General features: G+C 38.0%; 1 protein-coding gene across 4 annotated transcripts in view; it reads right to left on the bottom strand.

The window, feature by feature from the left end:
• Window positions 1-1204: 1204 nt before the first annotated feature.
• LOC131434780 (protein ECT2) overlaps window positions 1205-18079 on the bottom strand; it is a 136445-nt gene continuing 119570 nt past the window's right edge. For 3 of the 4 annotated variants that reach the window (XM_058601914.1, XM_058601918.1, XM_058601916.1), the window contains 7 exons: window positions 4458-4589; window positions 4022-4384; window positions 3551-3953; window positions 3324-3484; window positions 2729-3262; window positions 2506-2655; window positions 1205-2244 (listed from right to left, as the gene is read on the bottom strand). In XM_058601914.1, the coding sequence (XP_058457897.1) occupies window positions 2095-2244; window positions 2506-2655; window positions 2729-3262; window positions 3324-3484; window positions 3551-3953; window positions 4022-4384; window positions 4458-4589 (1893 nt within the window). In that variant the 3' untranslated portion in view covers window positions 1205-2094. The remainder of the gene's footprint in view (window positions 2245-2505; window positions 2656-2728; window positions 3263-3323; window positions 3485-3550; window positions 3954-4021; window positions 4385-4457; window positions 4590-18079) is intronic. The other variant, XM_058601915.1, reaches the window with a different exon arrangement.

Genomic DNA, 18079 nt, shown 5'->3' with positions numbered 1-18079 from the left:
TCTTAATAATTTAATTTTAACTCATATTCCAATAAATAGTAATTTAAAAAATAAATAAAAAAAAATAAAAAAAAAATAAAAAAAAATAAAAAAAAATAAAAAAAAAATTTCATTTTTCGCTGTCCCACCTAATCATCTAGCTTCTTAAATCTTTCTATGATCGGAACTTTGAGCCATGTCTTTTTGAAGTGCAATAGATTTTTGTAACCCGCCGTACCAGGCGATAATCAGGGGTTCTAGATGGCCTTTCAAAGATTCTGAAACCGCCAGGCCTGCAGTTGATTGCTCGACGAATTTCATTCAATTTGTGCACGATAGTTCCGTTCGGTGTAGGCTGTCGATCTAATCCAATGCAAGCATGTATCTTCCCGCAACATACACGTATTCACCACGACCTTGTTTACGAACTGCTGATTTGCGACGCAACACCATCCGTCCAGGGGTTTGCTCCTTGTCCAAATCGAGTCTGAGTGCTGCACCAAGACCTTCAACGGAATGCATGCCGACGGGGCATAAATTTTGTTTGATGTATTTAATCTTCATCATTTCCTGAGATTTTCCGGCTTTCTATCGTTTGCTTCTATTTCGATGTGCGGTGTTTGATTGGTATCCATCCGGTGGAAGCGCAAAAATAGCCCAAAGCAGCAAGAAAGGAACGATCCTTTTTTGGTGCGGACTTCGTTCGATTGCACAACTTCCCCACCCCACAACGCTTACTGGATAGCGTGCTTGCAGCCAGTACGGTTTATAGATTTTGAGCTATCGAAAGGCGTTCCCTGCTGTTTCCACCCACGGCAAGCGGAACGTCGTCCTTGCAGCAAACGGTGGCGGCTGCTTCCACTTACTCTGGTTTTTCCACTAACTGCAACGTTATGCTGCATTCCGTTTAAATATCTTCTCCGTCCGCAAGCAGTCAAGTGAATAAAATTTCCCGAAAGAATACGATAGAAATTGCCTTAACTCCGAGGGAATTTAGTAAGTAAGGAAACCGGCAAATACGTGCTCTGTATGCTGATGATGACAGTAACGTTTCAACACTTCCACTAATTCCAATGGGAGTACGAAGGAAATGGTCATGATGGTGATATTCACAAGATTGTGGCTCGGTAATGTGCTATAAAACGACGTTACATAACACGTCGTTCCGGGTTTCCCGGTTTAATTAACTGGATAATTTCTTTCGTAAAAACACCAAATAGAGAAATAAGTTTGAATAGAAAAAGATACTTTTATTTTGTTTTTTTTTTTACAGTTTATTAGCTTTTGCTTTTATACAACCGCGCTCATTTCTGAAAGCTCAAAAGACAAAGATAAGCATCAACGCGTGGTCGAGCGATTTCCAACTCGCTCACAATTCAGAACGCGAACCAATTCCACGTTCGCTAAGTTTAAAACCTTTCGCAAACAGATTCGTTTGTAGATCCTTATTTCACAGTTCTTATTGTCTTTTGAGTATTTTTTTTTTTGTTATTGTAATTTTGATATGAATCCTAATTGCTTCTACTTCTGTTTTAGCAGACACAAAAACATACACATACACGTATTATAGATAAATGTGAACCCTTATAAAAGAAACGAGGAAAATCATCTTTCCTCCATTACATACAATTCTTTTTTAAATCTCCTGAATATCCGATTATCTCCAAACGATAAAAAAAACAAGCTGCACAGTTCTTGTTTGCCCTTTTCAACTCAATATTTCGAATCCTCGAACTGATGACTGCTTCGCGTTCTCTACGTATGTATGCGCTGTTTTGTAGCTTTGAAAAGATTCTTCTCGTCGCCAGCAGGAGAAAAAATCCGTTTTAGAAAAAATAAAGAAAACAAATGGGTAAAGGTAAAACAAAAGCTCGCTCCAAAATGCCACAGAAAATCGAGGACATTTCCGTGATTGTGTGATGTTGGCGGCACAATACTCCAATGCACCGTCCGTCCGTCCTACAGCGACGAAATCGACGTGCAGCCACAGAAGAAGACCCAATCGAAACGTTAAAACAGAACACGGAAGCACACTACCGCTAGGTACACCGTAATGAACGACAGAATACGGTAAAAAAAACTCTCTCTCTCTCTCTCTCTCTCTCTTTTTTTTCACTACAATCGCCGAAGCGCTGCCATCGACATCGGCGGATTCTTATTCTTGCGGGTCGGTTGGACGGACATCGGTGCCACCAGGATTTCCGACGCCGACGATGGTGACGAGGAAGCTTTTGAATCGGTCTCCGAGGACTCTTCGCCGACTTCCTGTTGGAGAAAGAAGAATCACAGAGAAAAAAAAGAAATGAGAAAATGAGAAAGAGGCTAATTTTCTGATAGAAACTTCGAGCACAATTATGCTTAACTTTAATGAGGAGGATGTATCTTTTATTCTATTGTTTTTTTTTTCGTTGATTGTTCAGGGAAATTGTTAGGTTTGAGTTGCACAGCGTCCACAATTTAATCGGAGCGGTTTTGCATTGAAAAAACGTGCTAAATATTTATAATGTATTCATGCAAAATTCATACGTTTATGTTCGTACAGCTTGCCAGCTTCATCTGGGCCAACTGGGAGGCCGGCGTCAGTGATTGGGTGCTACCGAAGGATGATGTCATCATCGATGATACCGCGCGCTTCAGTTTCGACGGGGTTTTGTTGAACGACAGTGCTCTGCCCACCTGACAAAAAAAAGGAAATTAAATTAAAATTAAAGCTTTCTGAGATCCAACTTTGGAATTCGCTGAAACTTACCCTCAGCCTGGTTCTGGTGGCAAATTTGAACGCCTTGGAAAGCGTTCCCACGTTGATGTCGCTTACGTCGATTCCCAGTTCCTCGGAATCGCAGCTCACCATGAAGGTTTTTGCGTCGGTTTTGCACGCATTCTCCGCCATCTGTTGACAGAGGCTCTTCAGGTAGATGATCTTGTCCTTCTCTTCGTCGCAGATGCTGAACGAATGCAGTTGATCCTTGTTATCCGTAGAAGCTCGACAATTGAGAGCAAAGGCCCTCGGGCTGTCCTGAATGTTAACCACCAGCCGTATCGAGCTCAGTGGCATCAACTTGACGTGTTTGTACGGTTTGCTTGCCTGACAACGGGTTGTGTTCAGACCGTTTGTACTGGGAGACTTGGAGCTGTTAGGTGCCCGTGATCGTTTCTTGCACACTTCCAGTGTGTCACTGAGTAGAAACAGCACTAGCGAGTCCCCTCGGCCGCTCAGGCTATCGGAGAGTTCGGTCACTTCGCACCGCGAAACGTACTGCCGGTGGAAGGATACCAAATGGGGCTGATTGAATGAGACATAAAAGATCAAGTCGTGAAATCACTCAAGAAAATTTCTAACTTACCGGACACTTGTCAATATCGTTGAATATGTCGAACATTGCCAATTTACTCTCTGTCTTACGTTTGTCTTCGTTCATGTTTTTAATAACTTCTTTGATTGCCTCCAAAGATTCGACTAACTTCTTATAATCCGGGTTTGTTTTGCCAGTGTGTTTCAAAATTTCTGGTAAAAACGTTACAATAATCAGTAGACTGTGCTGTGCACGGTTTTCATTTCATTTAGACTTACCATTCAGCAAAAGGCTGATACTGGGTAACCGTTGAACGGGTCTGATCATCAAATCTTGTAACGTCTGTCGGCCACATTCCGGTTTAGCTTGGTTGATCTTCAAAAATGCATGAAACCGTGGATTACTCTGGTCGCAATGGAGCAGCGTTTCCTTCGTTTGCTCGAAAAAGTTGACGTACGGCGGATATGCAACGTACAGGTCATCTTTGTAGTCCAGAATGATTTGACCGATCAGTTGATCCTCTGCCCAGGTGCCATGAATTTCCTTTAACCGGTTTAACATCCTCTTATGGACGTCATGAATTGGTAGGAAGTTGCTGAAAATCGATTTCAGCTCGGACTTGTTGAGTAAAGCATTTTCCGGATCTTTTTCGATCATTTCCTCCAAAGGTTCTTTGAATAGCTGAATAGAAAACGGATTATTGTACACGAAAACTCTCACATTGTCACATAGCTGCTGCCTGTACTCACATTCACAATAGTATCCAAAATTCCCACATAGTTCGACTCGGTACGATAAAAATCGGTGAAATGATTATACCGCATCGATTGACCCTTGATCGGTTGCTCAATCGAAACGTCCACCGTTTCGCCGATGATGTTCTTCTTGCTTCCCTCATGCTTGTCAGGGCTGGTCGTGCAATCGAGAAAGCTTCCCGATACCGACAGCAAACCGGCATCGGAAACGGAAGATCTCCGCTTGCCGACACCCAGCGGAGTGCCGTCCCCGGCCGGGGTCCGGTGGGACAAACGTTTCCGTTTGCGTTTATTGAAACTGATCGGAAGCGAATCCCGTCGGTCACCGCCCGGAGTGTTGGCTATGCTGTCCAAATACTGTAATTTTTTCGGACGAAAAAAAATGAGTCTTGTGAGGGGGAGCAAAAGTAAACAGAAAATCCAAACTTACATCTCCGAACAGGTAATAGCCCTCATCAGCGTAACCATTCTGTATTGTGTACCAGAACCAATCCGCTTTGACAATGTGGGTTTTGTTGTTTTTTACCTCCGGTTTAGAAGTTACCACGTGTTCGTCAACAACCTGGAAGAGAATTTTGTGCGAAAATGAAGTAGCGAACATAACGAAAATTCAAACTTTAAGAAAACAATAAACCATTTCTGTTAGTAAAGCATCTCATCTACAGTTAGACACGGACAGGTTAGTATTTGCTCAACAGTTAAGTAGTAAACAATACAAAGTATCTGCTAAATTAGTAGGTTATTAGGTTTCATCTCGTTCCAGAAAGTCAACATAGAATTGAAGGAAGTTTTACAGCACTGGTACGACCTCCATCAGCTATTACTTTTGGCTAAGTTAAATTTTATATAGAGTCACTACTTGGACTTTTTCTTATGCTTTCAAAAACTACACGAGTTTTTCAAAAGCAGATGTCGGTTTGAATATTTTCGTAACTTCAAGCAACCGCTCTGAAGATATGTACTTCCTTCCATAAAGGTAGAGTTAGGTGCATTAGGCTTTGATTTGTATGGAAAGGAAATCGTTTTCGTTTTAATCAACGCACCGTGATACCTCTCCATACAAAAGTTGGCTAAACCCTTAACATCTTGATAAACGTCTGCTGGATGAGTTTTTACTATTAATTCGTGGTCACTGAATATATTTTTATCTTGACATTATCAGGTTTACAACTTTGCTTCCGTCGTTTTCCGATAGGTGGCTGTACCGGCTGAGGCTGGTTAAAACACATAGATGATAATGCCTTTAAAGTGAGTGTGTACAGTGCCTAACGGATTGTCATCGCCGTTTCAGTGATAGTCGTTCCTGTTTTCGTATTATTCACACTCGAAAATGTCTGTTTATGTGCCCAATTCTCGCCATCTGCGGGAAGATTTACTTTTCTGTTATAATTCGAAAAAAGAGAAGACAAACATGGTGGTGGAAGAGAAAAAACCTTCAAAGAATAACAACTAGAAGCATTGCTTGATGAAGATTCGTGCCAAACCCAAGAAGAGCTTGCCGAATCGTTGGGAGTGAGTCAGCAAGTCATTTCAAAAAGTCTCAAGGCCCTGGGCATGATTCAGAAAGAAGGAAACTGGGTGCCGTATGAGTTGAAACCGAGGGACATCGAGCGCCGTCTATTTGTATGTGAGTAACTGCTTCAAAGACAAAATCGTAAGGGGTTTTTACATCGAATCGTAACCGGTGATGAAACGCAGAAAATCATGGGGAAAGCCCGGGCATGCTACTTCGTCGAAGGCAAAACCGAATATTCACGGCGCCAAGGTGGGATCAGCTCGGTGTGATTTACTACGAGCTCTTAAACCCGGATGAAACCATCGCAGGAGATCGCTACCGAACGCAACTGATGCGCCTAAGTCGCGCGCTAAAAGAAAAGCGGCCACAATATCAAGAGCGACATGACAAAGTCATCCTCCAACATATTATCATCACACAAAAGTTTAGTCCTGTGATTTTTACTGTCGACCCCAAAAACTATTGAAAATAACTTTTAAGGCGCAGAAATGCACAGGATCATATTACTATATTTGGAAAGTAGAAGAAAAATGCTCTAAAATCAAAATATTCCCATGTTTCTAACAGTACCAAATATGTAACGAACGTTTGTATAATAACGTAGATATATTCGAATGAGAAAGTAAACAAAGAGAATCTGTCAATTGTTTTTAGGCCCTTTTGAAATGTTGACGTCGAATTGTGTTTATGTGTCTTTCATTTAACCCTTCAGTCACTTTCGGCTTTCTGTGCAAATTGCATACTGTGCAGTGTCGATATTCAACCGATGAAATGATAATGACAGAAAACTATTCACAATTATCTTTACATCCGGACTTGGTGCTCGAATCTGGAGTAGTTTTGGTTTCCAAAGAGATTCTGGGGTGTAATTATTTTGATTTATCATATTTCAGACACTCTTCATAACCTAATGTCATAGATTTTCAATATTTCGATGAAAGAATGAGAATTGAAATTCTGCTGATTCTCCCTGCAGACGTTATTTTACTCTAGTCGCAAAACATCATCATTGCGCCATGTTATGCGGTCCTATACAGAATGGCGGTCCTATACAAAATTTGTGAATTTTTTGCGGATCTGAGTTCCGGTTCCGGAGTTATGGGGTAAAATGTGCAACAAATGAAAATATGAATAGTAACTGCTAACTGGTCCCATAGAGAATTCCTGAATTTCATCTTGATTAGAATTCCGATTCCGGAATTACAGGGTGATATCGGAAAAATTCAAATTTTAAATTATTACTCACTTTCTCAGAGATAGCGTGACCGATTTTTACAAACTTTGGTTCAAATGAATGGTTTTACGGACCAATGCAAAACTTCTGAATTTCATTTGGATCCAACTTCCGGCTTCCGAGTTATAGGATTAACTGAGTTAAAAACATTACACCATCACTTAAGGTCTGAGGACAGAGGGCCACGTGTTGAGTTTTAAATCGACCACGTGGCTCGCTCAATCCCCTTTGCGCATCGTATTTTTTTTGTACTCTCTCATATATGAACAAACTGTACCGTGTTGCCAGCATACATTTTATTATTTTGATGAGAAGTTTTATCACATTATTAATGAACAATGAAAAAATATTCAACTTTCACAAAGATTGAATGTCTGTGTGTTTGGCAGCCTTGTCGAGCCAATTTTATTTCTCTCTCCTTTTTCAGAATGCTATCAGGAAACCAAAGCGAAAAAAATGGCGGATGCATTGAAACTGACTCTGTTTCACAGCAAAATACAAGACTTTATTGTTATCGTGGTAACATGTATGTTTTTATGTACTAATCGCAACTAAATTATCTAGACTTTGGCACGGTAGATTTATGATACAAGCCTTCAAAACCGAGATATTCGATGAACAAGTAGAGGTATGCATTTCCAAGCGTTCCAATTTTCAGCAGTTCTTCAGTCAGAAAAAATACAACACGACCGCTAAACTCAATGAATCATTCTGAAAATTTCACAGAACATTCTCAACTAAATTTTGAAGACATTTTCATGTGGGTTTTTCCACATTCTGCACCGTTTCCAAGAAAATTTAATTTGAAACGGGAAAATAGCACTTTACGGTACTGTCCTCAGCCCTTAAGGGGCAAAATATAAACAAAGTTTCATCCAAATCGGAACAAGTCAACCTTTAATTATGTCAACTTCTGGAATTACTCAACTTACAAGAATTTCCATAACTTCGATTTTGTGAGTTGTAGGTAATTGAATATTTTTTGTAACTTAACGGATTTTGTATGAGTGAAATTAGGATGGATTTGTTAAAACGGTGCAACACAACAAAATCCTGAGCTGCTGAAATTTCTTTTTCAATTTCTCAAGCTACCTGTCAAATAGAATCTTAAATCTTCAAACAAACGATTGGAGTATACCTCAAGGAAGTATTTTACCTCTACTGTTGTTCATTCCATACATAAATGACATGAGAAATTGTCTGGACAAAAGTGAGCCGAAGCTTACCGCTAACGATTCTGTGATTCAATTGCATTCGACTTCAAATATACGTACTAGCATCTCGAAGGTAGAACAGTAGCGTTTTGTGAATTTACATCTGTTTCCAAGTACATATTTGGAGCAGGTACTTAAACATAAAGTTGCTTTACAATTCTGTACGTTTCAATATAAATTAAAAACGTAAAACTAAGCGTCAATTGAAAGATACAGTTCTATTCATTGAACATTCAATGCAATGGAATTTAGTTTTGGTTTTCCATTAAACTTTCGATTCAACTAAGGGGCTGTCCATAAAAGACGTCACGCCGCAAGGGGGAGGGGGATGTTTCATAAAATGTGACCTTTTGTGACAGGGGGAAGAGGGGGAGGTTTTTGGAATGTGACGTCCAACATTTTCAAAGAGCGCATTTTTTAAATACCTAATTATATTAATGCTTTGCCCTATTGCCTGAAAAAATTTCCACAACAAACGTTTACATTCTATAGGGAAACGTGTATTTGTTGATGTAAAAGCTTCTTCTTGTAAATTCGGAAATGAATGATGCAGGAAATCATTTCCGTTTTGATCAGCAAAAGTGTACGGAGGAGCGAGTAAATTAGCGAAATTAATTAATTTTGCCTAATATGAGTAAAAAAGAAAAAGATGCCTTCAAACGGTTTAACTTAAGTTTTGACAATTTTTTCAGTAATTTGATTTTCTAGCATTGAAAATAGTATATCATAGGAAATTCTCTTATCTGATTCTGATGCAGTTTATTCAATTATACTCTATTTGAAAAAGGGCGGGAGATCAACGATTTCAGACGTAGATCATGTCATGTCTTATCTTGATCATATGTGATTTTCCTCCACCAACATCAAAGCTTATCGAATCATCCAATGATTGAACTTACATAAATCAAGAATCATTTTAGTTCAAAATCACTACCCATTGTGTGACGCAAGATCAGTACCGATATTGATCGATGTGATTTAAAATTCACTGATCAACTGATCATGAAAAGATTCTCCGGCAGTGATCTCGTTTTGATGAGGTTTTGGTCTTTATTTTCTCAGCCCTGTATGCTACATTAAGGAAATATTATTCTTTACCTAAAACATTAATATATCTGTGTACCCCTAGGAGGAATAAAACAGATGATTTCAATGTTTCATCAATTCCAACCAAATACTTTTGTTAATTTATATAATTGATATTAATGAAATAATTCCGATGATGTTGTAGTTTTAGGGATATTTTTTAATCTAATGACAACATGTAATAAATCGATTTTTCCCTCATATTTGTAGGGTTTGTCATACATATTGAGTATGTATTGAGATTTGAGATTTTATTTATTTTGAATTCGTGACATGTGACAAAGGGGGGATGGGGAGTCAAAAATCGTCAAAAAAAAAGCGTGACGTCTTTTATGGACAGCCCCTAATGTCTATTCCTTGTTTCTATTGAATTACATGTCGTTGAAATTTCATTATTTTTTTCTGTGTATATTAATACGAAGGAGCATTTTTAATATTCCAGTCATTACACGTTCACATCCAATAAGCCGGAGCTAATGGAAGCAATATTCCGTTCTTCGCTGTTCATTCTGTTATAGATTCGTTTAGTTGAATGAAAAAGGAGAACGAACAGTTGTTCAAGATCGATTTGTTGATCCTAAGAAGGATCGAATTGCTGAATTTATTTGATATGAGAGTGCATTTTTTCCGTAACTTCGTTTGTTAAATACGGATCAGGGTCATTTCGCCGAAAGCCATTTCGTCGAAAGGGTTTTTTCGCCGAATGGGTCTCTTCGCCGAATGCCATTTCGCTGAATTCCATTTTGCAGAAAGCCATTTCGCCGAAAGGGTCATTTCGCCGATTCCTGAAATCGTCTTAAAATCGTAATTAGAATTGATTTAAAATAAAGACAAATGAAAGATGATAGCGTTAACGCCCGTTTTGTTGACCTACAATTGTACTTCTTGAATAAAGATTGATTCATGAACCTTAGAACGGAGTTCCCAAGAAAATTCGTTGACTATTAGCTACTAAGCATCGAAGCAATTGCATAGGTGTATCTACCAGGCAAATGTATGTGGTATTTTCCGTTTATTAAGTGAAAATGAAAAAAATATTTGATGCGGCTACACCACATCATTTTGGTTCATGTGTTTTTTTTTTATAAAAAATTTTTTATTCAGGCCAATTTGCGTACAAGCTTTACTTACGTGGCCGAGTGAGCCATGTTTTTATTAGATAAAATAATTTTTTTACCGTTGGATCTCGTTGTCACCCTTTTTCTAGGGGGGGTTCATGTGTTGTCCGACTTCGCTACCGCTCGTTCGGACCTAACTAAAGCAAAGAAACCTAGCTTTGAGTAGACCGGGCAAAGGAGGCGGTTACAGGTTTGTATGCAAGAGGCCACCGCTTCCGTCTTGGCTTCGGTTATGTGGCTGCGCCACATCAGTTATACGGGAGACATAACATACAGGAGATATGACCTTTTCGGCGAAATTACCCTTTCGGCAAAATGACTCTTTCGGCGAAATAACTCTTTCGGCGAAACGACTTTCACCGAAATGACCCGCTCCCGTTGAATACATACATGAAAATTGAAATTTGAGATATGATTAATCGACCGTACAGGTAATTAGCAATGATTATGTATTCGGGTTTAGTGGTCTTTTAAGGGGTAAGGCCTTCATGGAAATAATTTTTTTGTTGAGTGCCTAAAATTTTCCTAAAACTCTCAAGAATGAAAAAAAATGTTTTGCGAGAAAAAAATGTATCGCTTGTTTCCAATTTTTGAGGAGACTTTTATAAATACATTATCAAGTATACCACGTAGGGGTTTCTTGATATGTTGTGAACTTTATTTTTTATAAACAATAAAATATGAAATTTTCATGTATGAAACTGATTTTTTCACTTATATGTTTATAATTTTTCGAAAAATTAGTGTTTTCTAAATCCCCTTCGTGGTATACTAGTTTATGATATAACTTAAAATAAATACTTTGGTTCTTGTTCCAGCTTTAAATTTGAAAACACAGCCGGTTCTCCCGCTTTGGAGCTCCCGGAAAACTAGTCGCAGCAACTTGGTCAGAGGCTATTTTTTATCGGAATGATGCAACAATAATTTTTTTTCGTACGTTGAAGTACACTAGCTTTCACCATATTTCCGAATAACGTTTCTAAAATTGTCCTATTTTTTTAACGCGTATGATGGCTTTAACACTTAAATAAGAACGGCTGTTTTGTACCTACCCGACGTTTCGACCACTTGTTGTGACCTATATTATTTCCCTTGAAAAATACCATAACCAGTGGTTGAAACGTCGAGAAGATATAAAACAGCCGTTCTTATTTAATAGACCGCTAAAACTGAATACATAATTATTGTTGTAAAATGAAAGCTGATCGGACAATTAGAATCGTAGTCAGAATGAGAAGAACTCGTTGAATAGAGCTGAATACAGATTTCACTCATTTGGCGTGAAGAGCCATTTTTCGTTGTGTTTAGATTAGAAAGGCAATTTGAAAATGCTATCTCCAGTGAGGTTGTTTCTGGCGGATAACGATGATGCCTCTCGTGTAAAACTGCTGGTCACAACGTCCAGTTCCGTCGAAAGTGTACAAGTTTGATCATTTTTTCCTGTTATAGTCGTCTAGTTGAACATACACGGAACCACCCGCGATCCCATTTCAATCAGAATATTAGTTGATTTTCTGAATTCGATTGGTTAAAATTTGGTACAACTAATCGATTGTTGTTTTAACTATACTGTCATTTTTGTTTTTCGATTAGCAGAAACGATGATTGAAACAACTAATTTAACTGTTTGAAAAAAATGCTGTCAATTAGTGAGGACACATACCTTTCAATTTCAACAAATATTTTAGTTGAAATAACTGGTGTTGTTATTGAAACAAAATTCTGTTGGTTGAAAAATAAATCGGATTAATTTGTTTTAGACATGAGTATTGAAAGTGAAAAAAATGAGTATTGAAAGATGATGCCTTCAAACGGTTGAACTAAAGTTATGCACTGATAATTTTAGTCAATTTATATGAGCTTGGGTGCATCAACCGCTGGGAATTGGAATTTTGCGACGGCAATTCAAACGCGCCATTCAATCGAAGCATAAAATTTTTGCGCATATCTGAAAGATTACGAGATGATCATTCATTAACATTTTCTAATTTGTCACCAAATTTTTTTCATCTTAAACAAGGTCTTTATCACAATACCGCTGTTATGGAATCATAAATTTCTCAAATCAAATGGACACAATTTCACCAAACGCTTTAATAGTCCATGTTGTTTTCATTGACATTTTGAAGCGACGCGAACAGATTTCAACTAGAAAAGTTGTTGATTTTGCCTTGCGATTATTGTTTTGCTTTCAACTGTCTCCGGCATTTGACAGCATTCAAAACAACATATTTTTCAACTACTTGAATATATTCAAATCAAAAACCATATTGGTTGAATCAAAAAGAGATTATTTAAATCAACTATAGCAAAAATCAAAAACTGCGATTTCGCAATTTTATGATCGAAGGGTTCTCCGTGTAGGAACGGATATGACACTTAATACATTATTATATATTCACGACCAAGGACTAACTTCTGTCATACTTTTCCGAAAGGATTTGTCACTTACTGTCCGACCAAAATCCTATCAAAATCGCATTCTCAAGAATTCCTGATCCGAGAAATTCAATCAACGGAATGTTCTGGAAATGGATTTCTATTCCATGTGTTACATCTGCTAATTGCCAAACGTATTTTAGTAGCGATTAGTTCGAAACCAGCACACACACACTCGCGCACGCATATTTCAGTTGTGGTTTTCACAGGGTAGCCAAATTAGAAACGCACTGTCCGCAATTGCCATCTAATTCATTAATAACGATGCGCAATCAATAAACCCTTGCTGAAAATCTCCTGACGGGGTAGACCACAATTTACCGACAACACCGTTATTCAGATAGTTAATTTGAATTGAAAATGTACTTGACCGCATAATTTCCATAAACACACAACAACAAAATCGACTGTACATTATTGTTTAGCAACATATGCGAATAAATTGACATGCTTTGCAGAATTTACAGGTTACTAACACAGACGGGGGTCATTTTTCCTCGTGACCGCACTACGGCAGGTGTTACGCACAGGAAAATTCTTCAGTTCAAACCAGTTCCTGTCGTTCCGGCCGTCACCGCCAGATGCGCCGGGTCGTTCCGGTGCGATTCTGCTGAGCAAATCTCGTTCCTGACCTGACAGACGGCACCGCAAATCAGTTGCACCAAGCCTTTCGCGGCGAAAATAAACAAAAAATCACGTCAAAAACTGACTCGTTTAGAACTGAAACACGACAGACAGGCCAATCGCGCTCAGGCGCTGATGGTTACTCTTTTTTTTCTTTGTTATCGAATTCGAATGAGACAGACTATTTCAATTTCAAGCCACATACATATTCGACCGATCGATCAGATTTACTGCAATACTCCCGACATACTGTTGGAAAGCTTTCCGAAAAAATTCTTCCAGACTACCAGACTGGAATCGATATAAAGTGGCACCGAAAAAGCACACCTCAGTTATTACTGGCACGGGGATACGATACCACCGCCGGTAGGAAGCATTTTTCCGCCGAATGCACAATTTTAAATTCTTCTTACCGTGCAGTTCCCGACTACCGACCGATGTTAACTAATCGACTCCAGTGAATAGCAACGTTATGCTCAAAAAATTATGAATTTGATTTATTTATCAAATATTTTTCTTCTAAAACTCTAAATCTATTTTTGACGATACTCAACGAGAACCAAATTGCAGAAGCTGGAAAATTCAAAAACGCAAATTTAAAAAATAAATCGATTTGCTCTTCAATTGAGCTACTAGAGAGATGTAAAGGTACCACAGCTCAAAAGCAACCTGATGCACGGATAAAAAGCCATTGCCGATGCCATGATTAAGAAATCATGAGAATCACGAAACATGTCTTCTCATGAGATCATGCTTATTACTGATGACTTTTTCATGATTTGAATCATTTTACTTATAATCTCATGAGAGGACATGTTTCATGATTTTCATGACTTCTTAATCATGGTACCGGCAATGGATTTTTATCCGTGTATGCTTTTTTAATTTTTTCCGGCTATGACCTCATATCACAAGTTGCATTCACAACTTTATTTTTAGCTTCACACGATTCAGTTCGTCGATATCGGAAAATAATCAACTAAATACTAATTGATTAGTTGGGAAAACCAGACATTTTATTTCCAAAGTATGACAGGCTAATTCACAACAATTCGGAATATATTCGAAACCAAATTTTGTTTGCCTAACTGGTCTGAAAAAGTTTCCTTTACGGTATTTACATTTAACCAAAGCTATCTGTAAATTTGCTACCCAAAACTGAAACAGCAGTCGAAAGCTGTCGCAATGTTCACGGAGGGGATTGGAAAAGGATTGGTTTTCATTTGATGTGCGACACACCGTACCACCAAACCCTCAACGATGAAAACTTTATATGTGTCAACATAGCAATTTAATAATTATTTCATGAACAAGGCACCACTGGTTGATAAATAACAAAGGGTTATCAACCAACTCCAGTACCCAAATTTTTTCGATCGAATGTTTTTTTCTTGAAAGTAGTCCCGATAGTGAAATCTGTGCGAAAAACCTAGTGTGATGATGCATTTCTCATATCGAACTTCATGAATATAACTATGATATTCTTGAAAAAAATGCACATTTCGACAGTTAAGCGACGCAGTTCACACAATATTACCTGCAAGAGCATGTAACACATGGATAAATAAGTCCCGAGACTAACAATGGAAACAACATTTTTTTTTTGCAAAATTTTTTTTTATTCATCAACATAATCACCTCTTAGGGTGATACAATGGTTTCAACGTTTTTCCAATTTTTCAATACCATGTTTATAAAAAAATTTATCTTTCGCTTCAAAATAAGCATCAGTTTCAGCGATGAACCCTTATTTGAGCCAAATCTTTTTTCCTGGAGCATTTTTTAAGATCAGCAAAGAGCCAGTAGTCACTGGGGGCTTAATCAGGCGAGTATGGGGGTGGGAAAGCAGTTCAAAGCCCAATTCGTTCAATCTCGCCATTGTTTTCATCGACTTGTGGCAGGGTGCATTGTCTTGATGAAAAAGGCAATCGCGGCACCCACTTGGAAAAAAACTTTTTCATGCTCAATTTTTCATGAAGGATAGTAAATACACTTCCATATGATATATGTGTCATCTCAGGATTCTCACGGAGCCTCACTTTACGATTTTTCATTATAATTTTTGTCACTTCACTCACATTTTCCGGTGTAACGGCTTCCACAGGTCTACCCGAGCGTTCCGCGTCATTTGTGTCGGTACGACCACGTTTAAACTCGGCGAACCACCGACAAATCGTTGCTTTTGATGGACAAGAGTCCGGATAACATTTTTCAATCCATTGTTTCGCTTGCACGATGTTTTTACCCATTAAAAAAAATGTTTTATCAAAACACGAAACTCGGTTTTTTCCATTTTTTAAACAAACTATAACACGACTTTACTCCAACCTCGATAACTCAGCTGTTTCTGGTCGGATCGACTTAAAATTTTGACCCGTTTCAAGCAAAGGTTAGTACTCTAGAAAGACGTGGTTACTGGTTTACTACGAGCGCCATCTCTGATTTAGTCTCGGGACTTATTGATCCATGTGTTAATATTGTGAGATTTGTAAATTCAATGTTATGAAATTCATTAAAATACAAATACTCGCAGCGATAACCATTTCATTTGGTTCGAAATTTTTGAAAATCAGTGTAGCCATCCTTAAGAAATCGTAAAGCGTTCCAAATTAAAATAGCTCGATCGTATCGAAAACCGAATACCGATAAAACTGAAATAAGTTTATTTGGTCATCGACTATCAAAATCTACACATCCGATAAACCCGATTGATTTATGGGAAATTGACATTTTTACACTAACTACCCTGTATCTGTTCTGATTAAAAAGGAAGAGTTTTTATGGGATCTTAAGCCCTTTCATTTGAATATTAGATGGAAGAAATCGGTTCAACTATCTACGAAAAAAAATGAATGTCAATATTTCAATTTTGTTACACACATCATACTGTAGTTCCGGAACCAGAAGCCGAATCCTAATGATATTCAGAAACCTTGTATGGCTCCCACTTAGGACTTTTCATAAGAATCTAAGTATGTAGATGGGACTTTAGGTAGAAACAAATCGGTTAAGCTGTCTCTGCCGAAATTAAGGAGTTTGATACAGTTTCAATAGCAGGCTATATGACCAAGAGATCTTTCATTATAATCTAACACACACAAACTGACAGTAATCTTGAAGAACTGATTCATACGGTATACGACGATCGATTCGAAGTTGATTTTTTCAAAAATTGCATAATCTTTATACACAACAATTCCATGAGAAACTGATATACGATCTCTCAGAATTTCCTAATATTTGGAAGAATCGTTCTCCATTAAAAAATATTAGACCTATATCTTCTTATTTTGTCATTAGGGTGACCATTTCCTTGATAGGGTAGTTAAAAAAATCGATTATTTTCGATTTTCTTAAAAAAATACATTTTGCATAAGGCGTAGATCTTAGATGTCTGGGCCGATTAAGATTGGACTATTTGTAAATCAAAGATCTTTCTGTCTGCCAAAACGCTATTGTTTGCTTTCTTTGATCTGTTGTTTACTTTTTGATATATGAACAATCATATCAAAAGGTAAACAACAGATCAAAGAAAGCAAACAATAGCGTTTTGGCAGACAGAAAGATCTTTGATTTACAAATAGTCCAATCTTAATCGGCCCAGACATCTCTGAGATCTACGCCTCTTGCTTCTGTACACACATACAGACACACACAGACATTTGCTCAGTTACATACATACGTACATGCTGTGACATTTTCAATTTGAAAAATTGATGAATGCTCAGACTGAAGTCAGTGTTAATCTGGGAGCGGGTCATATCGCCGAAAGCCATTTCGCCGAAAGCCATTTCGCCGAAAGCCATTTCGTCAAAAGTCGTTTCGCCGAATGCCATTTCGCCGAAGGGCGTTTCGCCGAATAGGTCATTTCGTCGAAAGTCGTTTCGCCGAAAGGGTCATTTCGCCGAAAGGGTCATTTTGCCGAGGGTCATTTATATCTCCTGTATAACTGAAGTGGCGCAGCCACATCGGTATAGGCTTTTGAAAAAAAAACCATTTGTCGGAGTTATAACCCGAAAAAAATAGATAGATGGGAAAACATTTTTGATGGCTGATTTTGTGTTACATATCATTTATGGTTTTCTAAATATTCTAAAAAAGTGAAGCTCCAATTTCCAGACTTGATCCATGGATGCGATTTGGATTGCCGCAATGTGTTAAAATGTCATTCAGAAACAATAGGATTGAGGTAATCTCAAATGTGAAATCTACCTAACTAAAACATACAAGAAAATCACGCTGAATCGATAAATTACTCAATGAGTCATCCTCTTGCATTGACCTTTTAGTAGAATTCTCAATAAATTTCACTTTATCACAATTATTTTTTAATATCCACTGCCACGCCACTATACATTCACTAAGGTATTGTGATTACAATACGTCAATATGCTGAATTGTGCATTACATTGTTACGATTGTGTAAGCTTTAATTACAGCAATGCGCATAAAAGTCGTCCGGGACCGTCCAATTGTCGACTCAACTGACAAAATCAGTTTGTATTTGCCTTTCTCATATAGAAAGGCTATGCAATCACTGACTGTGAAAACCGACTTTTTTAACTTGTCATATACCATTCGACTCATCTCGACGAACTGAGCAAATGTCTGTCTCTCTCTCTCTCTCTCTGTGTGTGTGTGTGTGTGTTATGTATGTGTGTATGTATGTAAAAAAATATGCACACATTTTTCTTGGAGATGACTGAACCGATTTTCACAAACTAAGATTCAAATGAAAGGTCTCATGGTCCCATAGCCTGCAATTGAATTTTATCCAGATCCGACTTCCGGTTTCGGAGTTACATGGTAATATGTGAAAAT

This window comes from Malaya genurostris, chromosome 3 (genome assembly GCF_030247185.1).
Source record: "Malaya genurostris strain Urasoe2022 chromosome 3, Malgen_1.1, whole genome shotgun sequence".
NCBI classification, from domain to species: Eukaryota; Metazoa; Arthropoda; class Insecta; order Diptera; family Culicidae; genus Malaya; species Malaya genurostris.
The sequence above is the reverse complement of the archived record's forward strand: the minus strand, read 5'-3'. Positions and strand labels throughout refer to the sequence as shown.